This window comes from Notothenia rossii, assembly GCF_949606895.1.
Source record: "Notothenia rossii genome assembly, chromosome: 3".
Classification (NCBI taxonomy): domain Eukaryota; kingdom Metazoa; phylum Chordata; class Actinopteri; order Perciformes; family Nototheniidae; genus Notothenia; species Notothenia rossii.
Window position 1 is genome coordinate 21922001 of NC_136901.1, and position 21879 is coordinate 21943879.

The 21879-nt window shown below is 40.4% G+C and overlaps 1 protein-coding gene across 6 annotated transcripts in view; it reads left to right on the top strand.

Moving 5' to 3' along the window:
- mtmr1a (myotubularin related protein 1a) overlaps positions 1 to 21879 on the top strand; it is a 23471-nt gene continuing 1592 nt past the window's right edge. Inside the window, exons 1-18 of one of the 6 annotated variants that reach the window (XM_079670527.1) lie at positions 1 to 350; positions 2124 to 2226; positions 2345 to 2368; positions 4670 to 4747; positions 8520 to 8607; positions 9251 to 9345; positions 9437 to 9544; positions 9627 to 9725; positions 10498 to 10581; positions 11623 to 11772; positions 11885 to 12073; positions 12157 to 12342; positions 18185 to 18343; positions 18422 to 18469; positions 20223 to 20315; positions 20474 to 20587; positions 20676 to 20719; positions 21340 to 21472. In XM_079670527.1, coding sequence (XP_079526653.1) covers positions 244 to 350; positions 2124 to 2226; positions 2345 to 2368; positions 4670 to 4747; positions 8520 to 8607; positions 9251 to 9345; positions 9437 to 9544; positions 9627 to 9725; positions 10498 to 10581; positions 11623 to 11772; positions 11885 to 12073; positions 12157 to 12342; positions 18185 to 18343; positions 18422 to 18469; positions 20223 to 20315; positions 20474 to 20587; positions 20676 to 20719; positions 21340 to 21472 — 1902 coding nt within the window. In that variant the 5' untranslated portion in view covers positions 1 to 243. Of the gene's footprint in view, positions 351 to 2123; positions 2227 to 2344; positions 2369 to 4669; positions 4748 to 6913; positions 6971 to 8519; positions 8608 to 8879; positions 8988 to 9250; positions 9346 to 9436; positions 9545 to 9626; positions 9726 to 10497; positions 10582 to 11622; positions 11773 to 11884; positions 12074 to 12156; positions 12343 to 18184; positions 18344 to 18421; positions 18470 to 20222; positions 20316 to 20473; positions 20588 to 20675; positions 20720 to 21339; positions 21473 to 21879 lie in introns of those variants that run through there. The other 5 variants (XM_079670528.1, XM_079670530.1, XM_079670529.1 and 2 more) reach the window with 5 other exon arrangements.

A 21879-nucleotide genomic window follows, 5' to 3' on the forward strand; every position in this document is an offset into this window, starting at 1 on the left:
AGTGGGTGGAGCTACAGCGCGAGGAAGAGATGCGCGAGGTAGAGGCAGTCTCCGGCAGGAAGCACAAATAACCAAATAACAGGAAGCATTCACAATCACCTCACAGAGCCTGGCCCCCTGACAGAACTAACCGGCGGAGGGCGGACATTGGAATCGCACCGAGGTTTAATTTCATCCGCATCCTCCTCATATCAGGGGAAACCATCCGCCTCCGCCCCTAGCGACCTCCGGGACAGTAGACAGATGGAGAAACAGGCCGGAGCTGCCGGGGCGGCGGAAGCAGCAGGGCCGAACAGAAAGCCCTGGGGCTTGCCGAGCTCAGGACCAAACACCGGTGAAACCCCGGAGAGGTGAGCAGCAGACCTGATATAATAGTTTATACGTAGTGCATTTACGGTTTTCTTGCTCTTCCTTAATATTTAATTCCCCGTAAAATGTCGCGATATTTCCTTTATCACAGGGTCGTATCTTTAATTCGGGTTGGATACAGTACAGATGTCAAACCGCTTCTACAACTGTTTCCCAATAAGCCAAGGCTACTGCATATTCATTTACTATATTTATGACCGGAGTTGTAAGTGACGGTCTACAGTTACTGTCACAGTAGCTATTATAGAGTAGCTAATAGCGAGTGAACCTATATTTTCATACTAATAAACAACAGGATGCGACAGCCTGACATGTTGGAAAACAGTGATATTGTGTACAGTGGGTTAACAGACAGCTAACGGCTAGCGTTAGCTCAGTAACAGGCTAGCTTACTATATAGTTAGTAGCTACCGCCAAAACGTTACTGTATGCGATGCTATTGCTAATATGTTTATTGATGCAGTGACAGTAAAGGTCCAAACTATTAACTATAACAAAACAAAATACAGATAGTATTTGTATAGCATTCAATTCTGTCTTTTTTAGTTACCCAAAAATAACAAACCAACGTACAATGAATAAGTAAATAAACTAAACAAACGAAGAAAAAATAAATAGATAATATATTTATCTTAATATTTATCACAAATAAAATGTTTAATATATAAATAAAACAGTAGGCATGGGGTGTTTTCTGTGTTAAGGAAAAATCCAATATCCCTGCTGGTTTCTCTTCTTTTGAATTTTTTCCTAAACATATCACCACATTTTTTGTGAAATTGTATTTGTTTAATATTTAGTAATTATCAACTATAATATACACTATATTAGCTTAATATAAAATGCAATGTATAAATGTCCACCTACACAGGTGTTTTCACTTCTCAGCCTAATTAGGCCCTTGGAGTGGAGGTGTGTACGACATGTTTTTGATTGACACCTCCCTCTCTTTAAATTGTACTTGCTTACTTCATCATTCTTCATCATACATTATCAGAAGAATGGTAACTTTTGCAAAACAGGGCCTCAACGTGAAACCACTGGTTGCCTTTTATATGTAGAAAAAACGTTTCATTATGACATGAAAAAAAAGTCTTAATGTTATGGAATGTCAATGTTCTTGTTACAGTAAAATATAAAATACTTACAACTTTTTCCTGTGATGGTGAATAGAAACTGTTCTTGCAGCTGGCTGTTATATTAACATATTCCAAATACTGGGTGTAAACAAATATACTAGCATCATTTTACAGCCAAAATAACAACGAAGTCTGCTAACTTCATCCGAACAAAACTTATATTTTGTCAGAATTTGATTTTTTTTCTTCTCTCTAACCTGAATCTTAACATTAATATGGCAGTCATTCAACATATCCCATTATAACAAGACTACTTACAAGTCTCTTTGGACTGTCCAGAACTTGTTATCACAATATGGATGCAATCAATTATATTATATAATAATTAAATAATTGCATGGGGCAGAAATCTTTGCTACGGTTGTTCACATGGTAAATTCAATGCTTCAGTACATGTTATAAACACCACTATGTTGCTCTCACTTCCTCTGATTTAACACAAACACTGTTTCACACTGTTTAACATTGTGTTTGTTTCATTTTATCCGTTTCATTTAAGCCAATTCAACTCAACACACCCAGCATGTTTCAGAACAGCATTATACCACAAAAGGGAGGGATTTGGAAAAAATGTTTAGTTTTTGTGAATATGTTATAAACTCTGTCTTCCTTCAGTCCTACAGGTTCTCACGTAGAGTGGTGTAAACAGCTGATCGCAGCCACCATCTCCAGTCAGATCTCAGGATCGGTCCCGTCAGATATAAACAGGGACAACAAGGTAGCTCACACACACACACACACACACACACACACACACACACACACACACACACACACACACACACACACACACACACACTGTCGACTGTATTTCTCATCAGTTTGTGTTTTGATAGGCTAGGAGAAGACCAGATTTCATGGTAAGACCCGCAGAAATGGCAACATGTCTGCACTGTTGTGTGAGCAGAGCTTTGTGTGTGTAGCCCATGTGAATGTACTGTATCACAGCATTGTTCAGAGAAGCTGAGCAGCTTGTTTCTGTTTCCGCCTCTCAGCAGCATACACTTCTCAGCCACAGGACATGTTTGTTTCCCCGCTTGAGTGATAGCTGTTGAAACACTGTAATTACTTATACGCCATTGTTGTGTTCACACACTCATCCCATTTATTTATTTTTCTTATACTCTGTTTTAAATTATTAACACATTACAAATAAAACTTAACAAACTACATGCAGGTCACCAGAGGCTATACAGCACATCAATATGTCCTCAGCCATTAGTCTTGTGCCATGGGGCACCGTCCCTCAAAACGAGTTCACAACAAATCCATGTCCATCTCAGTCCAGTATTCATTCTCAGAAGATGTATAACATATGTGTAAAGTAGAGTTTTTAAGCAAGAGAATCCCACATCAGGAAGAAGTTTCACATTCATTGTACCAGAACATTCTCCTTGGATTATGTACCAACCCTCTTCATGTGTTGAACCCATATTGACCAGTATTTGTCAAATGTATCACATCAGACTCTTAAAGAAAAAGTCAGCTTCTCCATATGAAGCAAGTAATGTACAATGTTTGTCCATTCTCCTGTTGTTGGAGCTTCCTTCTCAAGACAAATAGCTTTTTTGCTAGCTATCAGTAATATTTTAAGAAGGTCCTTTCACAAACTTTCAATTCAGCTGGTATATTAGCTAAATACTTTCCGGCAAAACTGTTATCAATCACAAAGCCCAGTATTTAATTTATTTCTGTTATTATAATTAGCCAATTAAATTTGGATTACCTGACATTTCCAGAATATGTGGAATTGGTCAGCCATAATATTACTACACTGTCCAGATTCTGGTCTGCCATTCTGATAATATTTGTTTCTGTTCTATTAGAATTCCTAGAGTTAGACAAAAATCTAAATATATTCTTCCATGAGAATTCTCTTCAATGGCCAGAGCTGGAGGTGGTGGATTTTATGCAAAATCCTCTTTAAAGCAATTAATTAGAAGTGTCAAAAGCCTCAGTGCATGGAGAGTTATTTGTTCTCTGAGATGAAGTTTGTTGCGCTTTTTTTTGTTGCTTGGTTTTGAATGTGCTTTCACAAAACAGTATTTGCTGTTCTGCATCTCTTTTCTCAGGTTTTAGGTTTTCTATTTGCTTTGAACATTTGAATCCACTTTCTTGCATTTGCTTTGAGCTCTTGTGTTTGCACCCGACCGTCACCTCATACAGAATGTAATTACATGTCACAACACAAAGAAAAAGTAACCATCACTTTGAAATCAGACAATAGGCGCTTTTACACCAAGTACTTTGCGATACTTACTTCCCAGTACTTAGTTCCCAGTACTTAGTTCATCAGAACTCTTTAGTTCTGATGAACTAAAGAGCAAATCGCGTTCATACCGGAATAAGTCCCTGGGGGAGGATTAGGCAAATGAAGCTGCTGACGTCACTTCTTCTTCTGCTTTGGGTTTACTGGCAGGCTGCAAACAACTTCACGGCGTATACTGCCACCCAAAGTCCCCGGCCGGAAGTCCCCGGGGTTGGGGACTGGCTTCTGTAGAAGCTGCTGGGAGTCCCAGCAGCTTCTACAGAAGCCTTCCGAGTAAATCGCCAGAACACCGACACCTCCTCAACTCCACCACTCCCATGTTTTTTTTTGTGTTGTCATGAGTTAGTCTCTCTCCGTTGGTGCGCTGGGCTAATGCTAATGCTAATAATGCTAATGCCAGCAAATACAATGTGGCGGCTTCACAAAACTTTCCGAGTTTTACGGGGCGTGGTTTGCAATCCGCCCAGCCAATCAGAAATGGGAACCTTTTTCTCCCATGAAAGTACCTGCTCTCTAGCAGGGACTGAAAATGGGGTGAAAAGGTTCTCATGAACTAAGTTCTAGTTCCGGCTTTTTTTGGTGTGAATGCAAAATTTCAAAAACTATCGGAACTATACTGGGAAAAGTACTCCGGTGTGAAAGCGCCTAATGAATACAGTCGTTTCCATTCCATATAAACTACATTTATAAATGTGTGTGTATGTGCTGTATGGTGTGTCCTTTCACGCATAGAGGCTACTACAGTGGACAGCTTTTCAAAAGGTGTTTCCTTGTATATGCATGGGTTTTGATGGCATAGTTGCACCATCAGCCACTACATAGTACATCGTCCCATACACTGCCACTCAGTGGAAAGTCAGTGAAAGTGCATGATACATTTCTCTAAACCAAGATGAACGACAGAAAGCCAGATGGACCAAGTCACCTGCCGATATCCTGCCAATCCTTTCATGGAAAGCGCTCCCTGCAGGTATACAACATTTGGTGACATCAAGTAACAACTAATTGTCAAAGTATTGATTTTATGTTTGCAGGAAATTATGATTATTCACCTGTCCACTAAAGTGGACGTCATGCATCACTAGCTATATTTATACTAAAATTCATACTGTTGCTGCTACTGTTCTTCTTGAAAATACTTCATCTGAAATATCTTTTTGGGCCTTAAATCAATATACTTAAGTTATTATAATGTAATTTTAAGTTTGCAAATATTTATTTATAACTGTTTCCAAATTGACAAGTTTTCAGTTTAGACTTTAAACGCATACTGTCCACCTGAGTGGATATATAAAACATTTATTTTCTAAATTTGAAAAAACTAGATAAAAATAAACTAAAGTTAAAATCTTGTTTTTCATGCCCCAAGAGCAATAAAAACACTTGGTAAAAATCCTGAGTGAGGCTTTCATAATTCATGCATGAAAGGGTCAATCTCCAGGTGTCCAAGAGGCTGAATCCCAGGGTAAGAGTTGTAGTCTTCTGATACATGACTAATGCCCTTCTTGTGAACAGGACTGTGATACAGTACATTTGATGGGAAATCAATTTAAAAGCAAAGCTCTTAAATATTAAAGTCCAATAATGACAGTATGTGGTGAATGGGTGAAACAATAGTATGTTTCAGTCCAGTTTTGAATTTGTGAGCAGGCTTTGTGTAAAGTGAACAGGATGTGATCATGTGACTGAGCTGCATGAAAATGAGAGTTGGTTGTCAGTGGTGGCTGAGGGCAGATTTACTGTGCTTCCTCCAGCAGACCCTCTGTATACAGAACAGTCTCCAACTCTGCCTCCAGCTCAACCTGATGCCTGCTGCTTCTTTTTCTTTCTCTGTACCTTTCTCCATGCCTTTTCTCTGTCCTCTACCCTTACAAACAGTGTCCTTCTTTCACTGAGGCGGTAACATTCCTGAATTCCAGTTTCCGCACTGGGATCTTACAACAACAGAGTTCATTCAAGTATTTTTTGCTAGAAATGTACTGTCACACTGTCGAAGGAACAACAGTGTCGGCCAGTCTTTCACTTAGGCTCAGAGTAAAAAGTCTATCTATTGGATGGATTGTCATGAAATTTGATTCGGCCCTGTTCAGGATGAGGAACAATAACATTGGTGGTCCTCTAACCTTTACTCGAGCTCCATCATGAGGTTTTAGTTAATACTTAATCATTTAATACCTCCAATCTGCATCAGTTGTACTAACTAAAGCATATTACCATACTAATGCACTTTGCTAAGATAACATAACCGTGTTAAATTAGTACTTAGTGAATCTACGGTGACATGTCTCCATGATTTAAAGTTCAAAAAGCTCTTTATTTTTCTCATACTGCCTGTCCCGCAGAACCTCTTTTCCCCCTCTGTCTGAAACCAGAGCCCAGCCTGCTCTGATTGGTTAGCTGGCCGGTTCTGTTGTGATTGGTCAACCGCTTACAGATGTCCCGCACCTTAGCGTATTACTTGCAATGTCTTGGAGCGCTAGCCAATAGAAGTTCATTTCATTTCCATCTTTATTTCGAACAGATTGAAAAAAACTAATAAAAAATAACAAATGTGAAAAACAGAATACCGTATTGTTAAAATAAAGTATTTATCAATTTTCATAATAATATTGATATATTCAACAAAAAGAGTGTTTATGGGAGAAAAAAACTCCCCTGGAGGGAACACAGGGATTTGAGCCTTTGCAGGCCATTTACTTGCACCCAAACCTATAGAACACACTATAGGAGAGGGAAAACCCCCCAAAAAGAATAGGGCCTCTTTAACCGCAGCAGCAACATAGTTACAGTTTATTTGACATTATACGATTTTGTGTTTGCTCTATAAATCTTAAAAAGAGATCTCTAAAAATCCTCAGAATTAGCAGATAACATGGCTTGTGGTAACAGGAATGTTATCAACTTTGATTTTTAAGAGCCATGGCGGTAACAGGAGAGCCTAGCATTGATTGTGCACATTTAGAATACATTGTTGTGAATGCAATAAAGTGTTTAAATATGGAATATGCAAGGAGTGGGACTTTAACATAATAGCCAGATCCATCATTAACAACAATGTCCGATTACTGTATAACTTCTCTTTCTTGCTATCTCTCTCTCTCTGTCACTTTCTCCATGCTGGCTCTCTGCCCGGCAGCAAGACTCACAAGATGAAGAGCTCTGTTACCATGGAGAGAGTGATTCTGATTCTCCGGCAAGTTTCTCTCTCTGCCTCTGTCTGTCTGTCCTTCCTCCTGTTTCCTCCTCCTCCTCACTCTGCATGCCTCCTCCTCTCCTTCTGTCTGTCACTCAGGAATGGCAGCAAATAACACATTATACCACAACGTACACAACAATGTAGTATACAGGTTTGGAGTTTTAACAACCCGTATTGACCCCTGACTGAAAGACTAAAAGTAGGGATATCTCTGCTGTATACATGTTGACCTTATGTTGACCATTCTTCATTAACACATTTAACATTCTTTAGGTAGCTTCATTTCTAAACCCGCCATAGGATTTAAAAAAATTTTTTTTTTTTAGATTACCTCAATATCAAATGCAATGCAAACAAAAACAAGAGAAAATAAATAACAATAAAATGTTTTTACTTAACATGTATGTAACCTTAGAAAAGAAGAAACCAAGATATTTCGCTTAATATAAAAAGGTAGTAATAGTTTACAAATGCTGTTTATCATTATTACAATAATCAAAAGCATAGACTGTATTTTTCTTTAATAAACCATAAAGGAAATTCATTCAGTACGTCTACCTATAATATATCAACCTTTATTTCAAAATGTATTGTAACACTGTCACCCTGCTAGTAATCTCTATTTATTTGTAAATGTTACTGTAATCTGATTTCTTATTTGTTACCTTTTTTTGTATCCTGATTACATAATCACATGTTGCATGTAATCTGTTACTCCCCAAGCCTCTTCATGCATTGACTAATACAGATCAATGTTTCAGCATCTTTAGAATAACATTGACATCCTATGCCTGCTGATTGTTACCCTAGAGAAGGCAGGACATTAATCTTACATAAGTTAAATAGACAGTATATATCAAATGTATTGTGTTTTTCCATTCTTTTATCTTTGTCGTTCTGGGAACCAGCACTTAAAGCAAACAGTGTGTTCTCAGTGATGTTATATTTATTTTTGCAATAAGTAGAGCTAGCTGATTGGTTGTTGCTACCGCTCGTCTGAGGTAACTTGCATGAAGTTTAACTTCTCTTAACTTCCTTATGTTGCTCTGCTGGACAGTCTTGAATAGTGAATGGCATCCATCTGCAGTGTGAATCCACGTGTTGTCCAAGCAGACCACGGCTTGTCTTTAACTAACGCATTCTACTCTCATTAACAGAGGTTAGCCTGCAGTAGTTGTCATTTTCCAAGAAGACTTTTTTTTTTTAAAAGCCACTGGAAACTATTCAAAAAGGAAATGCACATTTAGAAGCCATTTATTTAGTTTGAAGTTACAGTTTGTTTAAGTAGTGCTATCCTAGATTTCTCTTTTTTAAATAAATGTTTTGGACTTAAAAAGGCCTAAGTTTAGATCACAAAGTCCAAAAACACTTCTGTGCAGCCCTCAATGAAATACTAAGAAAAGGTTTACATCAATAAACTATTCTGTACAGCCGCTCTCCAACTCTCAGTAGCACCATGTTGAGTACGGTGTTGTGTCAGTGTAGCAGGTCTACCCGCTGCATGCTGTTTTTTCTCCAGCCCCACTTACTGGTCTTTGTTCTACAGAACCTTCCTGCTTTGAGGTACGGGGCGCAGGTCACTATGTCCCAGAACCAGGTTCCTCTGCTGCCAGGAGAAACAGTGCAGACCACAGGTAAGCTCATCACAGTGTCCATGTTCAAGATCTTTTTTTAAAGGGGCCCTATTCTGCTCATTTCCAGGTTCACATTAGTATCTAATGTCTCCACAGGGACATGTCCCCATGTTTTAATGTTCAAAAAGTTCTTTATTTCTCTCATTCTGCCTGTGCTCCAGCACCTCTTTTCACCCTCTGTCTGAAACCAGAGCCCAGTCTGCTCTGATTGGTTAGCTGGCCGGCTCTGTTGTGATTGGTCAACCGCCTAATGATGTCCAGCGCCTTAGCCTATCACTGAAAATGTGTTGGACCACTAGCCTATCACTGACAATGTGTTGGAGCACTAGCCAAAAGAAGCGCGATAGGTACATACAGCGGTGGAAAGTAGCTTTTTTGAGGTATTTGTGCTTTACCCGAGTATTTACATTTAATACTAATTTACATTTCTACTCTAATACATTTTGGAAGCAAATGTTGTAGTTTTTACTCCACTATATTTATTTTACAGAGGTATTTATTAGTTACTTTATTAATTCAGAATTTGACCCCCCATAAAAGTACAACAGGACGTCTTTAAAACAGAACAGCATATGTACATATTGACTCCCCGGCCCTAAATGAAAACCTTTGTGTGCCTCTGTGTGTTTGTGTTGACGTGCAGTGAAGGATGTGATGTACATCTGTCCCTTCAGTGGTCTGGTTAATGGAACCCTGACCATAACAGACTACAAGCTCTACTTCACCAGTGTGGAAAGGGTACGTCAATATCTTATTCATTATTAAATTCACATCCTTGGACTATTTCTCTGTGTAGAACTGTGTGTTTATGTCCCCTGTGCTCCTCCAGGAGTCTCCGTTCATCCTGGATGTGAACCTGGGAGTCATCAGCAGACTGGAGACCATCAGTGTCCCCAACCAGGGAGAGAACACCAAAGGACTGGAGTTAGTCTGCAAGGTACTAAAGAATCACCTCTCTTTAAATCTGGGATGAGTCTACAATAGCACTGATGATTAATGATGTCATGTCCCTGCGTCAGGACATGAGGAGTCCCAGGTTCGCCTATAAGACGGAGGAGAGTAATCCAGACGTGGTGGAGCTGCTGGCCAAACACGCCTTCCCCCTCTCACACAGCCTGGTCAGTCTCATCACATGTGTTTACTCAGGTTGGCAAGATATGACGTGTGTGCACTGAATGCTGAAAGTAGCAATACCCAAGTGTAAATATACTCTGTTACATGTTAAAGTATTGCATTTGTAATCTAACTATAGGCATAGAAAAATCAAACCTAAAGTAAAATTAGGCATTATGCAGGCAGCCCATTTCAGAATGATATATCAATTATTGTTAACTGAACATCACTTTAAAGTCACAAATAATACATGTGGAGCTAGTTTTTATTCTTTTGGTTTTGGGATGTTTTGATGGGATTGTAAGATAAGATAAGACTTTATTTTTCCCAAAGGAAATTCCTGCGCGGGAGTTGCAAAACATTGAGTTCAATAAACATAAAAATAAATACAGTAATAATCGTAACAAAGTTGTACAATGCAGTAAAAGATCAAATTAAACCACAAACTACAAGAAACAAAGATGCACAAATAATGACTGGAAACTGTGCAGTTAGGAGCGATGTTGTAACGGTACACAAAACATAATGGCAGATACGTAATTTAACATGATACTATTGCACTTGACATTGCAAAGCAGAGTGTCTTTGTAATGATGATAATGATATCGGACATAGTGGAGATGTGGCAGTATAGTCACGAACTGATCAATTATTTGAATGAAAGAATCAAGACTTAATAGTGCAACTAATATTCCGATATTAATGAGGGACTTCTCCTACATGATGTGAATTTGATAGACTGAATACTTACACTTGTCCTATGTCTCCCTCCTGCAGCCTCTGTTTGCCTTCCTGTACAAGGAGCAGTTTCCTGTGGACGGCTGGAAGGTGTACGACCCGACAGCTGAGTACAGACGTCAGGTAACTCACTGACACTCTGACGGCCCGTCCACACAGCAGCGTGCGTTGAAGCTTGCCGGCGGGCGTGTCTGAAACTCGACCAACAACCACTCACATGAATCTCCCGCCCCTGACACACAAGCAGCGGTTTGATTGGCTAGAGCTTGTACTGGCATATGATTCGATTGGCTGACACTTCTGCCGAGGCTTCAAAAGTTGAACATTGCTCAACTTTTGCAGCGAGCCACGCCAGCAAAGCTCCGCTTCACTTCCCACAATGCAGTTCGGCGAAAAGTGACGTCACCCCATTCAAAGTGAATGGTGCAGCTTTCAACGCACGCCGCTGTGTTGACGGGCCGTAACACACTCTGCTGCTGTTACATCCAGCTCTCTCTGATAACATATGAAGACTCTACAGACTCAAGTTATAAAACCATGCTATGTGTTGATTAGGTTTAATCCTCCTTGGTGCTCTCACTTTCTCTTGAACACAAATAATCTTATCAGTTCCTCTGCCATTTTCTGTAATTGCTGTGAAGTTGCTGGCAATGAAACTCCACGCTTCCTGCAAAACTTTGACATTTAAAGGTCCAATCTATAGGATTTTGTGTCAAATAGCTGGGAGGTTTTAAATAGCAACCAACTCAATACGTATTTGCTCACCCTTCTCTTTCTAGTGTTGGGTAGTCATGGTTAGTTATAAGTAACACTATTTCTCTAGTCTCCCTGGGAGAGGTTAAGATTTCGCAACAGGCAAGGAAAACGTTTTTTTGTTAGAAAAGACAAACTCATGACTCTGATGTTGTACCAGTACCACTGGCAGGGTATTGGTACTTGATATCTCGGGAACCAAAATAACCCAGTGCCAAGTAGTATAAAAATCCTCCAGTGAAACGATATCTGCATATAAACCTTATTCTAGTCAAAAAAATGATTATGGTTTTAAGAATCAGGCAAGCGTTCCCACAACAAACCTCTCTCTCCCACATGAAACACTTTGTATTTATATCACATGTAATACTTTTGTAATGGTTTCTCTCATGTGGTTGGGTGTTTTTTTAGGGCCTCCCTAATGAGAGCTGGACCTTCAGTAAGATGAACAGCAGCTATGAGCTGTGTGACACCTACCCCTTCATCCTGGTCATCCCCACCAACATCGCAGAAGACGACATCAAGCGGGTGGCTGTGTTCCGAGCAAAGCACCGCATACCGGTCAGTATTGACAAAAACACCCTTTAAAACCATGTTTAGAATCAGCTCTGTGGCTCTTTGATGTTTTTTCTGAGCCCCCCCTGGTTCTGACCTGGCTCTGCTCCTCCTGCAGGTCCTGTCCTGGATCCACCCAGAGTCTCAGGCCACCATCATTCGCTGCAGCCAGCCGTTAGTCGGCCCTTCAGACCGCCGCTGCAAAGAGGACGAGCATTACCTCCAAATCATCATGGACGCCAACGCCCAGTCCCACAAGCTCACCATCTTTGACGCCCGGCAGAGCAGTGTAGCAGTCACCAACAAGGTACGACACATCCGTCCTTCCTGTTTCCTCCCCCTTACCTCAGCTACACGTCAACTGATTTGCCTTTATTCTCACTCCTGCAGGCGAAGGATGGAGGGTTTGAAAGTGAGAGTTTCTATCCAAACGTGGAGCTTAATTTCCTGGAAATCCCCAACATCCATGTGATGAGGGAGTCCCTGAGGAAGATGAAGGACGTGGTTTACCCCACCATAGATGAGGCCCACTGGCACTCTGCTATCGATCAGACACACTGGCTGGAGTACATACGGGTAACTCACACAATACATCATCATTTTTATTTATGTACTGTTGGTACTGTTATACCAACAGGATTTTTCCAAAAGGTTTCTCATTGCATGGCCTCAGATATACTACTGTACACATAGTAGACAAGTCTCTTGACTCAGGTGTAATTCCACAGGCCCTAAAAACTGTGAATCTGACGCTTGGAGCCTTTCCATTGTTCTGAATGAGAAATAAACCTCTTACATTTCTAACTATTGTTGAAAAACGTTAGCTACTATTGGTAAAATGTCTACGCTGTGAGCATGTCAGGACCCTGATGAGCGTTTTAGTGTGCTTTTTGTGTACTTTCGGGTCAATAATGTGGCTCCTTTGGCCGTTTATCTGAAGGAGTGCAGCTGGCGCACTGAGGAAAGATGAGGCTAAATTTACAATGGGCCTTAATGGAGACGTGTGAAGTTTTTCTCACTTCCTTGTCCTCAAGCAGGGCCCTTGGCAAAGGCAGTATAGGCGAACGCTAAGGGCGCATCAACCCATGGGGGCGCCGAAAATTGGGGGGGGGGAAAAAGAAGGAAAAAAGTTTTGTTTTTTATATTTCATAACAGAATTTCCCGATTTTGGATCAACCAAGTACATCTTATTATCTTATACTAACAGAACTGCGTCTATATTGCGTACAGCGCCCATAAACTATGGTGCCCCCCCCCCCAAAATCAAGTTGAACTGCCCCAGCAAAAACTAGCGGTTTATGTGAAATAGTTTGTTTTTTTTAAATAATGGTTTTAGTGTGCAATTATAGGTTTTAATGTTGTATTTGTGTTAATTTAAAATAAATCAAACTCCCAAAAAACATATTTACTGTGTAAGCGGCCGCGGGGAGCTTTAGAGAGCTCTCTCCTTAAAGACTGAGCGGTTTTGATAACCTCAGTGAGGTAAAGGAACACCTTTATATGATCATTATAGCTATAAAAAAATAAGAGAATAGATGAAAAACAGGTATAAAATACTATATGACAGTAAACAAAAGTTGTTATTAAACAAGAATAGAGTTTAAAAGGAGAGTGATTTGTAGAATATCCATAAAGAAAACGAAAATCTGTTTACAGTTCTGTTTCATATTGATGTTGAGAGATGTTTCCATAGATCTCTTAATTTTGCTCTCAAAGTGCACCAGATTGATGCATTTAACTTCAATATTTTAAAAAAACATCTTCCCGGGGGAGCATCCCCCCGGACCCCCTAGAGGAGGTGAGGTCCACCCCCCACTTAAATCATGTTCAAATGGATAGGATACTAAATACATTTGCACACATCTTGTGTCCATATCTTTCTGTTTTGGTGGTCATGCCACAACCGTGCACGTGCATGCATGCGCGAGTCATAGTGAGTGCATTTTGGGGGGGGGGGGGTGCCAGCTAAAATCTTACCTCTGGCAACTAATTGTTCACGGCCGTCCCCGTCCTCGAGAGTATTTTTTTTAAGTTCTTTGCTTAAAATAAATATATATTTTTTAACATAGCAGAGGTTTTCCTACATTTGTCATCAAAATGATGTCCCAGGAGTGATAGGTTTGGGAGTTATGGCAGGTTTAAAACGTTTTTGGGCGCGAATTTCAAGCTCTCCTCCACTCTGTTTTGAGATCAAAGCACTCTAGACTTAACGAGCGGCGCAATACACACTAATGTTAAAATCGGAAGAAGGCCTCTTTACCAAGCTCCAAACTAAGTAACTAAAATTTTAAAAAGTGTAAAAAATATCAAAAATCTGAATACAACTTGAATAGGTCTGTGTAAAGTGGGAATGAAGTCTCTAGCTGAAAGTATGTGGAAGGAGTAGCATTTGGCGCTACTAAAATCTAATTTTCTGATTTTTAAAGAATTTATTTGCAAATTATGGTGGAAAATAAGTATTTGGTCAATAACAAAAGTTCATCTCAATACTTTGTTATATACCCTTTGTTGGCAATGACAGAGATCAAACGTTTTCTTTAAGTCTTCACAAGGTTTTCACACACTGTTGCTGGTATTTTGGCCCATTCCTCCATGCAGATCTCCTCTAGAGCAGTGATGTTTTGGGGCTGTCGCTGGGCCACACGGACTTTCAACTCCCTCCAAAGATTTTCTATGGGGTTGAGATCTGGAGACTGTCTAGGCCACTCCAGGACCTTGAAATGCTTCTTACGTAGCCACTCCTTTGTTGCCCGGGCGGTGTGTTTGGGATCATTGTCATGCTGAAAGACCCAGCCACGTTTCATCTTCAATGCCCTTGCTGATGGAAGGAGGTTGTCACTCAAAATCTCACGATACATGGCCTCATTCATTCTTTCCTTTACACGGATCAGTCGTCCTGGTCCCTTTGCAGAAAAACAGCCCCAAAGCATGATGTTTCCACCCCCATGTTTCACAGTAGGTATGGTGTTCTTTGGATGCAACTCAGCATTCTTTCTCCTCCAAACACGTCTAGTTGAGTTTTTACCAAAAAGTTCTATTTTGGTTTCATCTGACCATATGACATTCTCCCAGTCCTCTTCTGGATCATCTAAATGCTCTCTAGCAAACTTCAGACGGGCCTGGACATGTACTGGTTTAAGCAGGGGGACACGTCTGGCACTGCAGGATTTGAGTCCCTGGCGGCGTAGTGTGTTACTGATGGTAGCCTTTGTTACTTTGGTCCCAGCTCTCTGCAGGTCATTAGGCGCTTTCACACCGCTGTACTTTTCCCACAAAGGTTCATGAGAACGTACAGATCGCGTTCACACCGGAATAAGTCCCTGGAGGTGGATTAGGCAAATGAAGCCGCTGACGTCACTTCTTCTTCTTCTGCTTTGGGTTTACTGGCAGGCCGCAAACAACTTCATGGCGTATACTGCCGCCCAAAATCCCCGGCCGGAAGTCCCCGGAGTTGGGGACTGGCTTCAGTAGAAGCTGCTGGGACTCCCAGCAGCTTCTACTGAAGCCTTCCGAGTAAATCACCAGAACGCCGACACCTCCTCATCTCCACCGCTCCCATGTTTTATTTTGTTTTGCCATAAGTTAGTGTCTCTGTGTTTCTGCGCTGGGCTAATGCTAATAATGCGATGATAATAAAATGGTGGCTTCATAACACTTTTTTTTTGTTTTACGGGGCGTGGTTTGCAATCCGCCCAGCCAATCAGAAATATAGATCTTTTCTCACAAGAGAGCCGCATGAGAGTTCCTGCTCTCTAGCAGGGACGGAAAAGGGGGTAAAAAGGTTCTCATGAACTAATTGTAGTTCCGGCTCTTTTTGGTGTGAACCAGGGTGGGTAATTTCACGACGGCCATGGCCGTCGTTGCCCCGCACTTTGGCCGTGATGCCCTGTGAAAAAAAATGCAATTCACGGCCAAAGTGGCCTTTGTGCCCCTGTCAAAAGTTCCAGCGTAAACAACGCTAGTGAAGTCATATTAGTGCGCGCAGTAGGATAGTCCCGTGCCTGTGGATCACAGCGATTGCTCTGCTGTGATTGTTCCGTCAGACATGCCGTATAAACAACGCTAGTGAAGTCATATTAGTGCCCGCAGTAGGATAGTCCCGTGTCTATAGATCAGAGCGATTGCTCTGTTGTGATTTTTCCGTCAGACATGCCTGTAGGGGCACGACAGCCTCCTCCTCAGCCGCGGGAATAAATCTCGAAGTTGCTTTAAAAGCGTCAGAACAGTGTTTTCATAACTGCATTATGCTGCGTTCACAACGGACGCGATGCAAGCATTCTCATCGCTCTAACCGCTGGAGTTTCACCGCGGCTGTCAGCTGTGTTTACTCCTGTCAATCAAACAGGACGCGCTGGAGAGGGGGCGGGGCTTATTTCAATGTAAATACTGTGGAGGAAACCAACTACGACAAAAATTAATCTATTTTACCGTGATTTAAATTGTAATACACGTTTCGAAATGATGCTGAAGTAACTACATACTGATACCGGTTAGTAAAAAAACATGAATTAATGCTTTGCCAAGTCTGCAGACAAGACGGCAAGCGAAAAACGTTTTTAAATGTGTGTTTTCTGAATGGATCAATAAGGCTAAACTAGCCTGTAGCTGCTCCGTCCACGCGCACAACAACGTCCGAAAGACATAATTAAAGCAGCGATTGTATTCGCCATGACAGTCTGTGGTTTGTACATGTTTAACTTTTGTCCAGAGCTGTGAGCACACACACACACACACACACACACACACACACACACACACACACACACACACACACACACACACACACACACACACACACACACACACACACACACACACACACACACACACACACACACACACACACACACACACACACACACACACACACACACACACTATGTGCAGAGTTTGACCCTTGAAGGCTGTTTCTTCTGCTCTGAAATTGAATATATTTGTTACATATTAATATAATTTTAGATTTTTTGATTTTATGAATGGGAGAAGTAGATGGAAAACATACCAAACACTAATTATTCAAAGTAAAGTATTTTATTTTATATACGGTAATACTAAGGAGGCATAGGCCTATATGATGATATAATGTTTGACATTATTGATATTAAAACAGTGATTTGTTTTTCTTATCAAAAAGTAAAGTTATTTATTTGTAAGCTCCAAATCCAAATGTTTCCCTCAATGGCCTTTGCACCCTGAAAAAATGTGTGACACCAAAGGCCAAATGGCCTTGCCCCTAAAATGACGAAATTCCAAGCCTGGTGTGAACGCGACATTTCGGAACTATATCGGAACTAAAGTGGGAAAGTACTCCGCTGTGAACGCGGCTATTGACTAGGTCCCCCAGTGTGGTTCTGGGATTTTTGCTCACCGTTCTTGTGATCATTTTGACCCCACGGGGTGAGATCTTGCGTGGAGCCCCAGATCGAGGGAGATTATCAGTGGTCTTGTATGTCTTCCATTTTCTAATAATTGCTCCCACAGTTGATTTCTTCACACCAAGCTGCTTACCTATTGCAGATTCAGTCTTCCCAGCCTGGTGCACGTCTACAATTTTGTTTCTGGTGTCCTTTGACAGCTCTTTGGTCTTGGCCATAGTGGAGTTTGGAGTGTGACTGTTTGAGGTTGTGGACAGGTGTCTTTTATACTGATAACGAGTTCAATCAGGTGCCATTAATACAGTTAACGAGTGGAGGACAGAGGAGGCTCTTAAAGAAAAGTTACAGGTCTGTGAGAGCCAGAAATCTTGTTTGTTTGTAGGTGACCAAATACTTATTTTCCACCATAATTTGCAAATAAATTCTTTAAGAATCAGACAATGTGATTTTCTGGATTTCTTTTTCTCATTTTGTCTCTCATAGTTGAGGTATACCTAGGATGAAAATTACAGGCCTCTCTCATCTTTTTAAGTGGGAGAACTCGCACAATTGGTGGCTGACTAAATACTTTTTTACCCCACTGTATGTCCTGAAGGAGCTGAACATTTTAACATTTGAATGGTTCCACTGGCTCAGATAATGAAAAACAACAATTAGTTAGCCTATGCAGATGACACATACATTTCACCATTCCACCAGGAGACTATGGTCCAATTCAAGTTGGAGTAAGTGAATTGATCTTCGCCTAAATGAATGTTTTTAAATACCATTTTATAATGTGAATCCGATGCACTATTTCTTAATGCTTTTAATGTTTTTCTTTTTTGTAAAGCACTTTGAATTGCCTTGTGTTGAAAGATTTTGCCTTGCCTTTGTCTTTATTAAACAAGGACCATGGATAAAAGATATGACTCAAAATTAGAAGAGATGATTTTTGCTAGTTTGCTAATTTACATCTTCAACACAATACTCAGTATAGCAGAGGGTCTTTTATTCATTTATTCTACTGTAAATTCACTGACGTGTGTACATGTTGTGTGTAGTTGTTGTTATCAGGAGCAGCAAAGGTGGCAGATAAGCTGGAGTCAGGGAAGTCGTCGGTGGTGGTGCACTGCAGCGACGGCTGGGACCGCACCGCGCAGCTCACCTCTCTGGCCATGCTGATGCTGGACAGTCACTACAGAACGCTCAGAGGCTTCCAGGTCACACACACACTGCATCACAATATCACCTTTACACCGCAGTTTCCATCTGTACTGAATAATAATGTGTGTTTGCAGGTTCTCGTGGAGAAGGAATGGATTAGCTTTGGACACAAGTTTGCTGCTGTAAGAAAAAAGTGGTTATTCTGATGATATCACCATTGATTCATGATCAAAACTATATCTACCTGTAGTTATTGTACTAATTTTATATTCAACATGCTGTCAGACTCATAGTTATATATAAAAAAACAACTATTTGTATGAAGGTTTTTATTATTTTGATCCACAAAAGATTTAAAGAAGCACAGTGCACCAGCACAGTTTACCTCAAATGAATAGAAAAGCAATGTCAGAATAGTTTTTTATGCTTATATCACCCTTCCTACACATTATATAACATATTACTGCCACTTATTTATTACACAAAATTAAAACAGGGTTCCTGCAGGTTTCGCCAACTCAAATGTAAGACTTTTTAAGACCACTTTGAATAGAATTTAAGACCTATTTCACAGCAAGAAAGTATGAAATAAAAAAAGAAGAAATACGTCCCATAATAACTTACAAAGTAAATGTATTCATGTTCAACATAAGAACAATGACTGAACACAACAGCATAACAGTACAGAACTGTGTTAGCCAAAAAGTGTGTATGTGTGTGTCTCTGTGTGCTTGTGTGTGTGTTCGGGCTGTGCAATTAATCGTATTTTAATCGCAACTACGATTTTGGCCTGCCACAATTACAAAAACATAATCGAAAAAAAAAATTATTTAGCTTTGCTAGGTTGTGACAGTGACAACATATTTAATCTAATTAATTTGAGTCTAATTTATATTTATTTATCATATTTATATATGTTTAGTAGCTTGTGGAAGTGCGCTCCAAAATATTTGTTGATCTTGTTTATTAGTATTTATTAAATTAATTTTTGTATTGCTTTTTCAGTTGAATTATACGTTCAGGGTAATCAACAGTTAAAAAGATAAGGTTCAAATTATTATTTGTTTTAAAGTTCAATAAATTGATGTTTTCAAAGTCAATGAATAATCGTATTTAATAATCGTGATATCGATTATGAGTGAGTGAGTAAGTGACAAGAGCTATATTCAGAGCTCTGCTGCCTTGGCTACACTATTTCATCGTTGCTGTTGTATGATTGGTGTTTAGCTACGGTATTTAGCGTCTACAGCACCTACGCTTTTAGGGTTGACGTAGACCCAAACGTCGCCCGGAGGTCCCCCGGTGTTGTTGCGGGAGCTGCTGCACTAGCTAACGCTAAACTAGCTAACGCTACAAAACAAACACTGATTTATTTTGCAAAAGGTGCAGCGGGCTTCAAACACGTTCCCCTCCACTGGTTTCAACCAAGCACTAAATTCGATGTTTTCCAACCAAATACGGTTGAACTTACACTTCCCCATATTTATTTGTATGTAGATTCGAAGAGACATGAGTTTCTGACTGCCGCTAGCTGAAGCTTGGTTGCTAGGTTACTAGCCGGGTGTTCTCCGATAAGGGGCCGGGGTAAACAAAGTTAGTGATTACTGGTTCCATTTTGATTTATTTCAATACAAATTGTTGGGGGGAACTGAAAGGCTCTTACCGTACTGGTTACTTTGCAGCCCGGACATTTTACCCAAAACACATTTTAGACGCGATCGCAACACAGAAGTACCTTTCAAATCCGATAATTTTTAAGACCTTCTAAATCATATTTAAGACCTTTCTTATTTTTTTGGTCATATTTAAGACCTTTTTAAGGCCTTAAATTCATATTATCAAATGTAAGACTTTTTAAGACCCCGCGGGAACCCTGTAAAACTTGATGTCCAAGGTTTGTGTTATGTCTATTGAAAGTGTTGCTTTCTGTTTCAGCGCGTGGGTCACGGTGATGAGAACCATGCTAACTCAGAGCGCTCGCCTCTCTTCGTCCAGTTCATCGACTGTGTGTGGCAGATGACTCGACAGGTCAGTCAACACCTCAAAAACGACTGACCCCAGAGTCCAGACATGTCATAACCAGACAGAACCATTTCAAAAAGCAGCACACAATTCACATATGAGCCTATTCTTGTGTACATAGTCTCAATTACTCAATCTTATCACTTGTGTTCCTCTGACTACAGTTCCCAGCAGCCTTTGAGTTCAACGAGCTGTTCCTGATCACAGTGCTGGACCACCTGTACAGCTGTCTGTTTGGAACGTTCCTCTATAACAGTGAGCAGGAGCGGGCAGCCAAGGTATTCTTCTGTTAGCAGGTGTAGCATTCTCTCAGATAAATGTCACATTGAAGGAATGTTTTGGATTAAACTCTTGTGTCCTGTGCAGGAGGTGCAGACACAGACTGTGTCCCTGTGGTCCTACATTAACAGGTAAATACTCCTCACCCGGACAAAATTGATCACGTGAGGAGCCATTCTGACTGTTTAAATAGGCCCTATTGGGGTTTCTTTCCTGTAGTGTGTTCTATAGGTTTGTGTGCATGTACTCCCCCCCCCCCCCTGAAACGCCTCCATTGGACTCCTTTGTTTACTTCAGTAACATAGTCACATCGCTGCAGTATGTAACCAGTGGTGGCAAAAGTATTCAGATCCTTTTTTGGGGGGGTAAAAGTACCAATACCACACTGTAAACATTCTCAATTTCAAGTAAAGTTCTGCATCGAGACTAGTATTTAAGTACTATTCGAAAAATGTACTTTAAGTATTAGGAGTGAATGTACACGCGTAATAATCACACTTCTATTGGCTAGCGCTTCAACACATGTATGAGGTGAGGTAGGCTAAGAGGAGGGACATGTCCGACACATCTCTAAACTGTTGATCAGAGCAGACTGGGCTCTGGTTTCAGACAGAGGGTGAAAAGAGGTGCTGCAGCACAGGCAGTATAAATAAAGAGCTTTTTGAACACTAAAGCATGGAGACATGTCACAGTAGAGACACTAAACACTAAATGATCAGAATATGTCCTCTTCTCTGTCGTCCCCTCACAGCCAGTTTGAGGACTTCACCAACCCTTTCTACGTGGACTACGAGCACCATGTTCTGTATCCGCTGGTGTCCTCCAGACATCTGGAGCTGTGGACCGCATACTACGCCCGCTGGAACCCCCGCATGAGACCCCAGGTACACCAACTCTGTGGGGCTGATGGGATTAAAGCAGTGATGGAGATGTTTGGACTCATCATAAGCTATGACAAGTACTATTAGGACCACAGATACTTTTTCGTAAAACCAAAACCTTTTTTCTCTTTATATCATCCTTATCATAAAGTTATCATAGACATATCTTTACTTTTATTTTATGCTTTTTAATTATACAATTACACCTGTGGTCATATTATGCCTTTAAATCTAAATAACCTGTACTCGTAATAATATAATTTTTTTTTCATGTAAATCTTTATTTTGACAGATGATATTGACTTTTTATTCCAGAATGATTCAAGCTTGACTTATATATTAAGTTTTTATCTGGTAATATTATATTTACCTCATTATGTTGTAATAATGAGAAAAATATTGTAAAATGA